The 14,391-nt window shown below is 37.1% G+C and overlaps 1 protein-coding gene across 10 annotated transcripts in view; it reads right to left on the bottom strand.

Moving 5' to 3' along the window:
* The window catches only part of LOC120538749 (ryanodine receptor 1-like), a 364,839-nt gene that overhangs the window by 175,912 nt on the left and 174,536 nt on the right, over positions 1-14,391 (bottom strand). For all 10 annotated transcript variants that reach the window (XM_039768185.1, XM_039768186.1, XM_039768187.1 and 7 more), the window contains 9 exons: positions 12,808-13,028; positions 12,481-12,571; positions 12,227-12,367; positions 11,420-11,583; positions 8,427-8,505; positions 8,254-8,343; positions 5,962-6,105; positions 5,717-5,794; positions 5,019-5,094 (listed from right to left, as the gene is read on the bottom strand). In XM_039768185.1, the coding sequence (XP_039624119.1) occupies positions 5,019-5,094; positions 5,717-5,794; positions 5,962-6,105; positions 8,254-8,343; positions 8,427-8,505; positions 11,420-11,583; positions 12,227-12,367; positions 12,481-12,571; positions 12,808-13,028 (1,084 nt within the window). The remainder of the gene's footprint in view (positions 1-5,018; positions 5,095-5,716; positions 5,795-5,961; positions 6,106-8,253; positions 8,344-8,426; positions 8,506-11,419; positions 11,584-12,226; positions 12,368-12,480; positions 12,572-12,807; positions 13,029-14,391) is intronic.

The raw sequence follows: 14,391 nt of genomic DNA, 5'->3' as shown, positions 1-14,391 counted from the left end.
GGTGGAGCCTTCCTGAGATGTCATGCAGAATGTGCCTGTGTGTGTATGTGAGAGAGGGAGAAATACAATTGATTGAGTATTTAAAGAACAGCGACAATAAACCATATTCTACTGCTTACATGGCCATCAATGAGTCTCAGGGAGAATCCCAGCTTGGATTTGGTGACAGAGTTAAGGAAAGTGAGTACAGATGGTGCTGCATCTGTCCCTAGGTGAGCTGTATAAGTTGGAGCTCGCAGAAAGAATGTGCAGGCAGTAGACAAGACACAGAAAAGATCATTGAAGCAACATAGAAAGAGTTATGGAAGATCAGAATAGCAGCAACCAAGAAACAAGATGGGCCCCAGTAAACTTTGTGTAAGTGAGCGAAGATGAAACACTTTGTTTCACTATTTATTATAAATAGAAGTGATAATAAAATGTCAGCCAAATAATACTATGAAAATATCACACAAAATTACGATCTATCAAAATTATTTTGTCAAACAGTAAAATCACCAAAGGACAGTATTACATGATATCTCAGTATCAAACACAAAAAACATTGCAAGGAGAAACACAAATTAATGCATTTCTGATTTTTGTGTAGCCTCTTAGTGTTATATTTACCCTTGGAAAAGCAAGTCAAAAATGTTTTTTTTTTTCAATCTAGGAAAAAATGTTATTACATGTAACAGAAACATGTAAGCACCAAACTATCAATATAAATGCAATAGGAAAAGTCTGTCTGTGCAGATTAAGTACACGTTCTTCGTGTGATATGTTTTGAGACCAACACACAACCTGATGATGTAATTGGAACAGTAGAAGTGTGTTTCTTGTGCACTTTTCTTATAATATTTTTTCTGTTGCATGGTCGATGCACTCGTTGTGTCACTGCAGACTAGCACAGTGCAAGGCTCAGTGACTTACACATTTCCTCTGATGTGAATGGTAATTGCTGCATTGTCAATGGTGCATAGGGGGCTAACATTTTTCTTGTCCTTCCATTTGATTGTAATCATTTTGCCTTTTTGCCATGCACCAGGGTGAACCTTCAGATGACAGGAATCACCAGGCATATGCATCAGTTTCACTATCCATGTTAACGTTTTATTACTAATTTACACTGTCATTTACTATTGCTTGATTCAACTAATGGTTCCGTTTCAGTTTGTTTTAAAACAGGTGTTACTGCTTATCATTTACATACTGTACTATTCTGTTTTGGTTGAAGGCTTTGCCCCACTCATGAATGTTGATGAGTTACCTTAAAGTGACAGAACACATAGAAGTATTCATGGTTTTTTTGCAGCATGATGTTATTTCATTTACTACATAGCAGCAGAATACTGACCCTATAGTTATTTGGGCTTAACACTGTAAAGCAGACCAGTACATTTCATCCCATATCTGTGTTGGGTTTATCTCTATTTACATAGAATTCCGATCCCGAGCTATGTTTGGGGTTAATGACAAGGAGGCTAATGTGTAAAGAGCTAAATGTATTGTACATAAGTAATTGATGTGATTCATGATAATAATAATGACTATTACAAAATTGCTACATGTTCAAGTCCACACACACTTAACACTAGAATCCCTGAAGCCTACAAAAAAACTTGTAATCCCGGGCCACCTTAAATTCTTTTGTCTTTTGTTTTGTAAATGTGTCAATCAGCATGAGCAGCAAGCAGCCTGCTATTCCACCCCCCCTCCACCGCAGCTCAATTTGGGCAAAAAGTTCTCCCAGCTCAAGCCTTGTTTATCTGGGTGTGAGGTACCTGGAGTTGTATAATGTAAATAATATATTGTTATTTGGAACACATGCATTTTATGTGTGTTCTGCGTCTACAACGATCTATGTAAATGTAGGATGATAGGAAATGTGACAAATGCAAGTGGTGAACACATACCTAAAACAGAAATTTTTTTCACGTTATAGCATTAAAAACTAAATTTTGACATAAAGTGTATAATGTGTAAAGATTAAACTCCAAATATGAAATAAACAGTTTCACAAAAGGTACACATATAACAAAACAAGTGCGCAAGGTGGCCCGGGATTACAAGTTTTTTTCATAGTTTCAGGGATTCTAGTGTTAAAAAACACACAAAACAATGGTCACTAAAAAGAACTCAAAGAAGAGATTATTACATTATCTTCTCTCACTCTCTTTGACTTTCTCTCTCTCAGTATATATATATATATATATATATATATATATATATATATATATATATATATATATATATACAGGCCAAAAGTTTGGACACACCTCCTCATTCAATGTGTTTTCTTTATTTTCATGACCATTTACAGCAATCCATCACTCTCCTTCTTGGTCAAATAGCCCTTACACAGCCTGGAGGTGTGTTTGGGGTCATTGTCCTGTTGAAAATAAATGATCGTCCAACTAACCTGACTTCTGCGCAACACAACTGCTGGTCCCAACCCCATTGATAAAGCAAGAAATTCCACTAAATAACCCTGATAAGGCACACCTGTGAAGTGAAAACCATTTCAGGTGACTACCTGTTGAAGCTCATCAAGAGAATGCCAAGAGTGTGCAAAGTAGTAATCAGAGCAAAGGGTGGCTATTTTGAAGAAACTAGAATATAAAACATGTTTTCAGTTATTTCACCTTTTTTTGTTAAGTACATAACTCCACATGTGTTCATTCATAGCTTTGATGCCTTCAGTGAGAATCTACCAATGTAAATGGTCATGAAAATAAAGAAAACACAATGAATGAGGAGGTGTGTCTAAACTTTTGGCCTGTACTGTATATATATATATATATATATATATATATATATATATATATATATATATATATATATATATATATATAGTGCTGTATATATATATATTATGAGGGGCCATTCAGGAAAAAAAGATGCTGAAGAGGCGGGTATCTGTGCGAGTGTTTTAGATAATGAAAGGAAAAAAAGTGCTTTGAAATCGAGGACCCTCAACCAAGAGGACTTACGAAACAAAATGCAAGAGACAGGCATATGCTACTTGTATAAAATGTGCGCATTAATTACAACAGTGTTGAAGCAATGATGAAGCGAAAGGGAGATGCTAAACATGGGTGGCCGCATTGTGCCTGCCCATAAATCCCAACCAATGTATGTATCTGAAAGGATCTATCTATCAGAACAGATGTATCTGGACCGATGTATATATCTAAACCAATCTATTTTAACCAATATATATATTTTAACCAATGTATATCAACCAATATACAGTATATATCTCAACCAATGTATATATTTAAACGGATGTATTCAAACCAATGTATATATCTGACCGGGTGTATTCAAACCGATGCATATATCTCAACCAATATATCCCAACCAATGTATATATCTGAAATATATATTGGGGTGCCAAACAGGCAATTACAATGATTTTCGGAATGTATAAAGTAATTCCTGAATATATAAAGTCATCTTTGGAATATACTGTATAAAGTCATTCCGGAATACATAAAGTCATTCCTGAATATATAAAGTCAGCGTCAGAATACAGTATATAAAGTCAAAGCCTGAGTATATAAAATCAGAGTTAGAATATATAAAATCATTACCGAATATATAAAGTCAGCATCAGAATATACAACCTGAAATGACTTAGGCACATTTTTCGTAAACTCAATGAGTTCCTAATACAACGTAATGAAATAAGTTCACAAAAACATCTTCAGAAAAATATTAAAAAAAAAACCCACTGTTCAGTTAATTCATTCAAAGTGATGTATGTGCCCGGCATTTTGAACACTATATTTATTTATTCTTTTTGTATGGGCGCATTTTTGGACGAACCTCACAAGCCCCATTGACTCTGAGTGGCTTATGTCGAAGTTTACCTTTCATTAGTACGAGTGAAATGACAAGCATGGAAATTATATATTTGGGAATCCATCTATCCATTACCAACCCGCTATATCCTAACTACAGGGTCACGGGGGTCTGCTGGAGCCAATCCCAGCTAACACAGGGCGCAAGGCAGGAAACAAACCCTGGGCAGGCCGCCAGCCAACCGCAAGGAGCACACACACACCAAGCACATACTAGGGACAATTTAGATTTGCCAATCCACCTAACCTGCATGTCTTTGGACTGTGGGAGGAAACTGGAGTACCCAGAGGAAACCCACGCAGACACGGGGAGAACATGCAAACTCCACGCAGGGAGGACCCAGGAAGCAAACCCAGGTCTCCTAACTGTGAGGCAGCAGCACTACCAGTGCGCCACTGTGCTGCCCCCATATTCGGGAATGATTTTATATATTCCAACGCTGACTTTATATAATCAGGTTTTGGTGTTATGTATATATTCAGAACACTGACTTTATATATTCCCAAAATGAGTATATTTCCCTGCTTGGCACCCCATAATATATATATATATATATATCATGCACCAACTTAGAGACCCATTTGGAACAATTCGACCTTTGAGTTTCTGCATCACTACATCAAGACCATGTGAGGTATTTCTCAACGACTGGGTCGTGATCTAGGTTACATCTGGTGGGTCGCAGGATGAGATTATTGGTTTGTGAGGGGGTTATGGTGGGTTGCCTAAGCATTTCGCAGTGCTGCACGATATGTCTCCTCATTTCTAAGTGAGTTTGTTTCCCCAAGGGAGTGCTTTGTAATTGATACTAGTGGTCTTCCAAGAATTTTAAAAAGGAGAAACTGGATCATGGGTTAAATGTATAAGAATTACCTAAGTGGAGCAGCTGTAATCAAAAACAATCTTAGTAGGCCATCCAAGAAAAAGAACACATATGAGGTACTGTAAAATAATAATACATGCAGATTATTATGTGGCTGGTTTAGACAATTTCTATAACATTATTACCCTATTGTTTTCCTATAGCTTTCTGCCAATATACATACACACACACATCTACAATATATTTAAAAAAATTAAAAACCAACACATCCACAGGAACTAAAACTATTACTCCCACCAAACCCTAAACATTCCAGGAATAAATACAGAAAACAAAGCAAAAAGCTTACCTTTGGCCTGCAACTCAAGTTTCTTTTTCCGACCCCAGGTGTTATGATAATTCTCCGCAAGCTGCTCTGCCATGGCCTGAGTTAGTGGAAAAATTATAATGATTACTCAACATTCAGTGCATAAAAGAAACCTAGAATGAGGTGTAACAGAAGGAATACAATGTTGTTTCACAAAACAAAATTTCTTCCTGTCTCTCAGAAAAATATAATCTTACACCTTAGTAATAAATATTAACACTCCTTTAAGAAGCACTTACAGTATTTCAGCTTCATGATTGATTCTCATCAATTTGTGGGGGTGGAGATGGGCGTTTGACCATGTGGGCAGAATAATAAGTGAAGCACGATCAATAATGAAACAAGGCCAGCAAAAGCATGGTATTGAAATGCTATTAACCAAGGACATTGACTTGCACCTTTTCTTCAGACAGAAGAAACATAGTTTGTCTATTACTTTCTACCACAATATAACTAAGAAGTTGTATCTTTGCTGATTCTCTTCAACTTGTCTTCATTTACAGGGTAATAGGGTAAGCATTTGATTTTAAATTAAAGATAGCCTTATGTGAAATACTTATGCCAAACTTATTCTATTTCAGGGTCAGGATGGCAAGCTATGATGGTGTGGGGTCGTGGTTAGTCTAGACCTGTGACTTTATCACATATTAATTATGGATCTTGCTGAATAGAATCCTTACCTGAAGTTCCCTAGACAGGGTCATACCAGAGATGTCAATTGGCTGCGGATTATAGCCATGGCTGGGATCATAGGTTGCCTACACATAAAAGAAGATGGCATTTTAAGGTCCATTATTTAACAATAAGCACTGTCTTGGTGTATATGGCCACAATTTACAATTAAGCTGCACTGCTCTTTAAACGCAGTGTAACAATTCAAATCCCTTGTTCAGAAACAAGTTCCTATGGGTTATTATGTACTGACCTGTGCAGTCTGAGAAATCTTGCGAGTTTTGGTCTTTTTTTCTGTTTTCTCTTCATCACCTTCACGGGCTTTTTCAATTGTCCATTCCCATGCAATCATAGCCTTGATAGACTCTTTAATAGGCCAACGATAAATCTCTTTATCCTTAAGGTAAGGGAAGTTAAAAAGAGTAAAACACATGATATGGATGGTGAGCCATTGTGATTTAAAATTTTAAGCTGGAAATATTATCATAGCATGAAGACAAAACTAATCCGATTCAATTAAAACATTAAAATAGCAATGTAATCTCTCTAATAAACGAGTATTGTGTCCATTTAAGATTTACGAATTCTTAAAATAAAACAGTACTCACTATTAATACTATATACTTTCAAAGCCATTTTTATCAACAGCTCTGCAGGACCATTGCTCAATTTAGGGATATAGCTACTTGTTTAAAATAGTTTTTTTCGTCCTTTCAAAAATTAAGCTAGCAATTGACCTATTTAAACAATATATCAACAATTATACCTCAGTAATATCCTGACCTACAGATCAGCTAAAATTATACTCTGACAGCTTCACCAATTTATTTTTTTTTGGTCTTAATTCTGGTGTTTGTTTCCTTGGTGTACCTAATTCTTAATGAAAATTTTTCCCTTTGACTATCCAAGGATTAAAATGTTTATTAGAAAACAAGTTACATTCACATTATACTGTATCAAGCTGAGAATTGCAGGTAATTGCCTTTTTTATGAAATGCTAACACTGAACTTCTGCTGCAGTCTAAAGTCCACTGAAAAACACCCCACCATTATTCATTTTCTAAGTTACAAATTCTTTCCCTGATATCTGTGAGCTTCAGCCATTTTCCACATGCTGCTTCTACACATCTGTCCTCATTTACATTTATCATCTCATGTGGTTTGGTAGCAAATCATACACTCACCTAAAGGATTATTAGGAACACCATACTAATACGGTGTTTGACCCCCTTTTGCCTTCAGAACTGCCTTAATTCTACATGACATTGATTCAACAAGGTGCTGAAAGCATTTTTTAGAAATGTTGGCCCATATTAATAGGATAGCATCTTGCAGTTGATGGAGATTTGTGAGATGCACATCCAGGGCACGAAGCTCCCATTCCACCACATCCCAAAGATGCTCTATTGGGTTGAGATCTGGTGACTGTGGGGGTCATTTTAGTACAGTGAACTCATTGTCATGTTCAAGAAACCAGTTTGAAATGATTCGAGCTTTGTGACATGGTGCATTATCCTGCTGGAAGTAGCCATCAGAGGATGGGTACATGGTGGTCAGGAAGGGATGGACATGGTCAGAAACAATTGGCACTAAGGGGCCTAAAGTGTGCCAAGAAAACATCCCCCACACCATTACACCACCACCACCAGCCTGCACAGTGGTAACAAGGTATGATGGATCCATGTTCTCATTCTGTTTACGCCAAATTCTGACTCTACCATTTGAATGTCTCAACAGAAATCGAGACTCATCAGACCAGGCAACATTTTTCCAGTCTTCAACTGTCCAATTTTGGTGAGATTGTGCAAATTGTAGCCTCTTTTTCCTATTTGTAGTGGAGATGAGTGGTACCCGGTGGGGTCTTCTGCTGTTGTAGCCCATCCGCCTCAAGGTTGTGCATGTTGTGGCTTCACAAATGCTTTGCTGCATACCTCGGTTGTAACGACTGGTTATTTCAGTCAAAGTTGCTCTTCTATCAGCTTGAATCAGTCGGCCCATTCTCCTCTGACCTCTAGCATCAACAAGGCATTTTCGCCCACAGGACTGCCGCATACTGAATGTTTTTCCCTTTTCACACCATTCTTTGTAAACCCTAGAAATGGTTGTGCGTGAAAATCCCAGTAACTGAGCAGATTGTGAAATACTCAGACCGGCCCGTCTGGCACCAACAACCATGCCACGCTCAAAATTGATTAAATCCCCTTTCTTTCCCATTCTGACATTCAGTTTGGAGTTCAGGAGATTGTCTTGACCAGGACCACACCCCTAAATGCATTGAAGCAACTGCCATGTGATTGGTTGATTAGATAATTGCATTAATGAGAAATTGAACAGGTGTTCCTAATAATCCTTTAGGTGAGTGTACATATGAATACTGACTCCCTTCCTTTACTCCACTTTAACTGGCAGAACTGACCAGGATGATACAATTTGTTTACAAAAAGCAAAGAATGAATAAAGTTTAGTCAAAGCGTAGAGTGAGCAGTTAACAGCTTTAGAATTTGACTACAACAGTGGAATCCAAAGTTAAAACATGAAGACTCACCTTCTCTGAGAATGTTTTATAAGGCCTGAGCATTGGATGAGTTTTGGCATTCTCATCAATGGCTTCTCCATATGTCCAGTTAGTTTGAATCTGAAAAAAAAAAAAAAGGTTTTTGAAACATTGGGCATGTTTTGAAGTACAAAGCTTGGGAGAGTACTGAGCTTCTTACATACCTTTTCAAATGCCCACTTATCATGGGTATATTCAGCATATTTATTTATAAATGCATCCAGCTTCTCTGGAATTATAGTGCTGCAAAAGCAATAAATAAAATGAAAGATTCTCTGGAGTAGCAGAATAAGCATACCAGACACTTACATAAATAGATGATGGACAAAGTGTGAACGATGGATGGTTTACAACATCAAGAAACTGATTATGCTGTACTCTGTATATTATAACAGTATGTAAATTAGGGTTAATTACTTTGTGTTTGTCACTCCTGCTGTTTTCATTAACATAAGCCATTAAACAAAGATTCCTTAATGGTTTTATGGATTTTAACTTCTTCAAGAGATAAATTTCAAAAAATAATGCATCACTTATGTTTGTCCTTTAAAAATCTTCATAAAAATGGGTATAGCTTAAAACACTATCTAAAGTATTTTGATGTACAGTACAACTTAGTAGTTTTAAGGGGAAGACATTAACTTTTTTATGTATAGGAAACATTTCATTGGAATGGAATTATTGTTTTGACCAAAATAACCTTTAAAATGCAAGTAAATTGTAATAAAAACCTACAGACATGACTGAAAATTAGTTGCTCCTACTAAGGAAAAAATACAGTTTTATAAAGGACTTTAACAAAACTAATGTATGCTAATAAATGTCTTTCAAAAATAATTATAAAGTCAACTTATGATACAAATATTATATTGGAATGCCTTAAAACCATACATTTTTCCAGTCAAATGAAAACCTTACACCACTAAGTGTCCCCTAGAAAGTTTGTTACAGCAACCTAAAATAAATGGAAACTACAAGCATATTGGTTGATATCAAATATACACAGAGACTGTCATGCATGTGCATCAGTGACTCACTCTCCAGACTCCTCTGAGGTATGTACTAGCACCCCTGACCAGTCCCAACCTATAATTCCCGAGGCTGAACAGAGCACACCACAGGATGGAGCTCCAACCTGTTGAATGACAGAACTGATTACAAAGCTTGACAGCTCCATTGTTTGGTCTTTGGACTGCTGTGTTTTGTTTTGCACCTAAAGCGTTTACTTTTGTTTGAATTATTTTCATTTGATTAAATAGGGACAACGTCAATGGGCTAACGTCCCGACATTTCTTCGTGGGACTTGCTGTTCTTCCTCAACCGCAGAACCTAATAATTCTGATAAATGAAAGAAGACCATTTACTTTATCTGGCTTGTTTGTTTAACTAATACTAATCTGTCCCAATTTCTACTCCAGAATCTTAAGGGTTGTGAAGGTTTCTGCTTCAGCTATAAGTCAAGAGTAGAACAACAGATGGATTGGCTGGTGAGACAAGAAAACAATTTTGTGCCCAGCTGGTATAAAATAATAGATGGACCAGCAGAAACTGAGAGTCGGGAGTTGTTATATTCCCCATATGCCAGGTGGCAGTGGTCCCCGTATGGTAACCCAGTCGGGACAATTGCAATGATACATGGGAGCTGATGTCTGGAAGTTCAACCCTGTTGGGGTCCCAAGGTAGCAAAAGAGGGTGCTGTCGGGGGAAGGCCTACATGCTTTCTGTAAGGACCGGAAATGCTTCCAAGAAGACATGGCGTGACACCAGTGGCATTCCCAGGTCTGGCTTAAAAGGAGCCCACTGTCTCACACTGGGACGTCAGAGTCAGGAGGCAGTAGGTAACACTCAACAGGAGGAAGGAAGGAGGAAGAATTGATCTATTTATTGTGTATTTTGGCTTACCTTTGAGGGTGATTACTGCATAAATGTTGTGTTTAAATAAGTATCTTCTACTTGAACTTAAAACTGTGCTGGGTATTGCTGTGTCTGAGGTTTGGGTCTGAGGTGATTACACACCCCCGGGTGATTACACTGCCTACTCAGTGCCTGCCATTCCTCCAATTTTAGTATTATCTGTGAAATTCACAAGGTTGCTAACAACACCAAAATCTATGTCATTACTAATAATCAGAAAAAGTAACGGTCCCAGGACAGACCCCTGAGGAACTTGACTGATGACCTCACCACATATGGATCATTGTTTTCTAAACTGTACTTTATGTTTTCTGATGGTTAACCAACTTGAGATCCAGTTTTACATGTTGCTTTTGATGCTCACAACTTCTAGTTTCCGAATTATTTTTCAATGTACATTACATGTTTGCTTTTATCAAATATTATAATTGCATGTTCAAATAAATAAAAAAAAATTGGTTTGGCAAGGTCTTCCTCTCATAATTCCATGCTGGCTGTTATTTAGTACATTATTATCATACTAGTAGGCTCTACCTACTGCTCACTTCGCTCGCCAAACGCTGGGATGGGCGCTGGGCCCCCATTTATCCCACAGCTGAGCCACTCCATTAGAGAAAGCGATTGTACTTAAAGATATGGTACAAGCCCCCCTGGCTCCTTTGCCGCCCTACCCCCATTGGCGGCTTAGTAGGCCGCCCCACGACTTTCTTGATATTTTAGTTTATAATTTAAAAACAGAATAATAATCTGAAAATCTAACAACATCACATTAAAGTTCAATAAATTCTGAACACCAAATGCCAAACATTTTAAAATAAGCCAGAGTTAAAGCGTGACAAAAAACGTGAGATATAAAGTCACATAAAATCATACATATATACTGTATATATATATATATATATAGAGTAGATACATATTTTTCAAATTTATTTTAATATATCCATTCATCAACCAATTTTCAAACCTATTTATCTAGTTTAGGGTCACAGGATTCTGGTGCTAGTCCTGGTTGAATCTGGGCACAAGGCTCAAACCAGCTTTGACCGTCACACATCACATTCACGCACATACATATTTAACAGCAGTAGGGTAATTTATATTTGTTATTAGATATGTAAAATTTTATTGTGATTGTATCATTCCTTAACCAGTCATGTTATACTCATTGTGGCTTTATTTTCTATTTAATTGTGGTATGATAAATAAATTAACATATGCCCTTTTAGAAAACATGTTTTCTTACTTTGTGGCGTCTATCGGTTTGGGGTCAAAATTCCCTTCTGCATCAACAGATGCCTTCTTTTCTGTCTTGGAAGAGTAACTTGCATCCACATAATCAGGCGGGATGGCACCAGCAATGGCACAGAGGCAAGGCATTGCTATCTTGAATAATTCGGCATCAAATTTCTAAAATGGAAAGATCACTTTATTAAACAGTATATGATAAAAGAAAGAGAAGTAACAATATCAGTGAAAAAGTCTAGTTGAGTGTAGACTACTAAAAATTAGAACACCTGGACAAGAACTCCTCTAAAGCTCATTAACAGCACCCATACTATTACAGTTCTTAAGCCTGAGAATGTGTAGTAACCCTGATTTTGTGTTCCTGTCAGATTTTAATGTGTTTATAGCCTATTAGCTTTCTGTTTATAACAGATAGGTTTTTATAGTTTCTCTTCATTTTGATCCTCTCTATGTGTATTATTAACATATCATTAACACATCATTAACATCTGGCATATTCCTAAATATCAATTAATGTTATTCTAAATCGATTCACATTGAAAATGAATGTTCTCATTTATACAGTCTCATCCAAGAGAGAAACAGAAAGCATGAGGGAGAAAATGGCTTACTCCTGAAGCCATGAAAATTCACTATCTTAAGCAGAAATAGTTAATGACAAGGAACATAACAAATCTGGAAAAACACGGTTGACCACAGAACTCTGCTACTGTAGATGTATTATGAAGTCTAAATGCAGAGAAAAAGAACGCTTGGTGATAATTTAATCAACCCAGTGTGTTTTGTATATTGCCCTGCTACCTACCTTATGTGCCAAGGACTCAAATATGCCCCAAAACAGTTTTCGTGATAAATGCAATTCTTCCTCTGAGGTCACACCAAAATTGGCCCAACCATTGGGAAGGCAGTAGTACTTCCAGCAGCGCTCATAGTGATTTGTGAGAAGCTGATAAAAGGAAAAAATAAAAAAAAACTTTAATTAAATATAATGCATTTCAAAGTCATAAGTATCAAATGCACAAGGCAAGTAACACCTCAAAAAATGTAAATATGACTTACCTTCAAAGGCATCTTGGCATACTCATTGAGAATAGGTACATCAAACACTAGACGCCTTAGGAGATGCTGTAACATGGATGGCCGTAAGAATCTAAAATAAAAAGATTTTATATTTGATATTCACAAAGACATACTGAAAAAAATTGAGCACCTGCAACTGATGGACATTGTTTAGACTTTGATGCATTAAGCAGTCTTACAGAACTTTAAAATACCATCAAATCATTCTTAAATATGTTTTCCTCATTATTTAAAGAGCAACATGTAACACTCTTCTCAAGACTTGCAAAAATATAGTCTGAAACATATCATATCCTTAATACATACTTGCAAAGTGACATCAAGCAGTCCTCAATGACATCACGCTGTGCTTTAGTAAGAGACCGCCCCCTAGATAGACGATAGATGGTGTGCAACATGGAGTCAATCATAATGGCTCGATGTTCTGTTCCAGCAAAAAGTGGAGCACACTTGGTCAGAAGTGGCAGCACTGCAGAACACAGGTAGCGGTTTAGAGCAAGAGCCATCTCAGTGGTGCTGAATGCAGCCTATGTAACAAAAAAAAATAGAAGCAGTTAGTCAACACAAGACGTTGAGGGAACTTGGATACCATAATAAGACTGCAAATCAGGGTACACAATAATCGAACATCTATTAAGGAAGTTTACACTGTTGCTAAAACCATCCATCCATCCATCCTCTTCCGCTTATCTGAGATTGAGTCGCGGGGGCAGCAGCTTGAGCAGAGATGCCCAGACTTCCCTCTCCCCAGCCACTTGTTGGTAAAACCTTAAAATGTTTACTGTAGAAAGACTGTGAGGGCACACCAGGTAATATTTACCTACTACAGTTTTATCTAGTATTTTTATCTTACCATTTATAACAAAACGCAAATTCAAGATTCTTCATTTACTCTTTCTACAAATGCACATACGAAATGTTACTCAATCTGGTACATGAAACCTAGTATAATACAATACAAATATAATACTGAACACTACATGACTAAGTAGTATGTTGATGGATGTTTAATGTACAGCTCATTTATTTCTGCTGATGCACATTATTCAGAATATGGACTGTGAAGGGATAAAATCAGATCTTCAACCCAGAGGTGCTAGTTTTAATACTAGCACACTTACAGCTTGACCTCAGTTTGGAAAATAGACTGTCCCCAGGGTGAGTATGGTTGCACAGAATTGCATCAGTCCTATTTCTACAGCATTTGGTATACATAGACTCTATTGTGGGAAGATCAGAGCCAGTGATATACTCTGCCTGCTGTTTTCCAGGTCTGTGGTGTTCCCATTCCATACTGCGATCCCTCCTGCCAGTGTACTGTAAATAGTACTAAGGTAGAAGCTCACCAGTATTTGTTTTCACACACTACACTTACCCTACCATCTGAGCAAGTCATTTTCTGATTATGGAAGTGATACATTTTGACCAGTTTTGTTCCTTTCAGAAATTATAAACTACCTTCTGTCTCCACTACTGCTCCTTCAAAGCACACTGGTGAGTTCTTCACCTCTCCCATCCTGAAGCCTACTATCATTTCCTTAGGTTTGTGTATGTTCAAGGTAAGGCATGTGACATTTGGCTGTTAATCTCTTGACAATATGCAATCTCATCATTTTTCTTAATGACACTGTTTTCTGTAGTGTCGTCAGCAACTGTACCTGTATGATTAGTGTCATATCTGGCTTCACATTCATAAGGTAACATTGTGTACAGCTTTGAGCACAGGCAGCAGCATTCTGAAGTTCCAGTCCAGAAATGATGTTTAATTGACAAATATAACTACCTGAATTTTACCTATTAAACATCCAGTATCCAGACAAAGATGGAACTGGGCAGGGACAGTTACCTGAGTTTTGCAACCTGTTTTGCAGAGATGATGGTATTAAAGGC

The sequence above is a fragment of the Polypterus senegalus genome, chromosome 11 (assembly GCF_016835505.1).
Source record: "Polypterus senegalus isolate Bchr_013 chromosome 11, ASM1683550v1, whole genome shotgun sequence".
NCBI classification, from domain to species: domain Eukaryota; kingdom Metazoa; phylum Chordata; class Cladistia; order Polypteriformes; family Polypteridae; genus Polypterus; species Polypterus senegalus.
The sequence above is the reverse complement of the archived record's forward strand: the minus strand, read 5'-3'. Positions and strand labels throughout refer to the sequence as shown.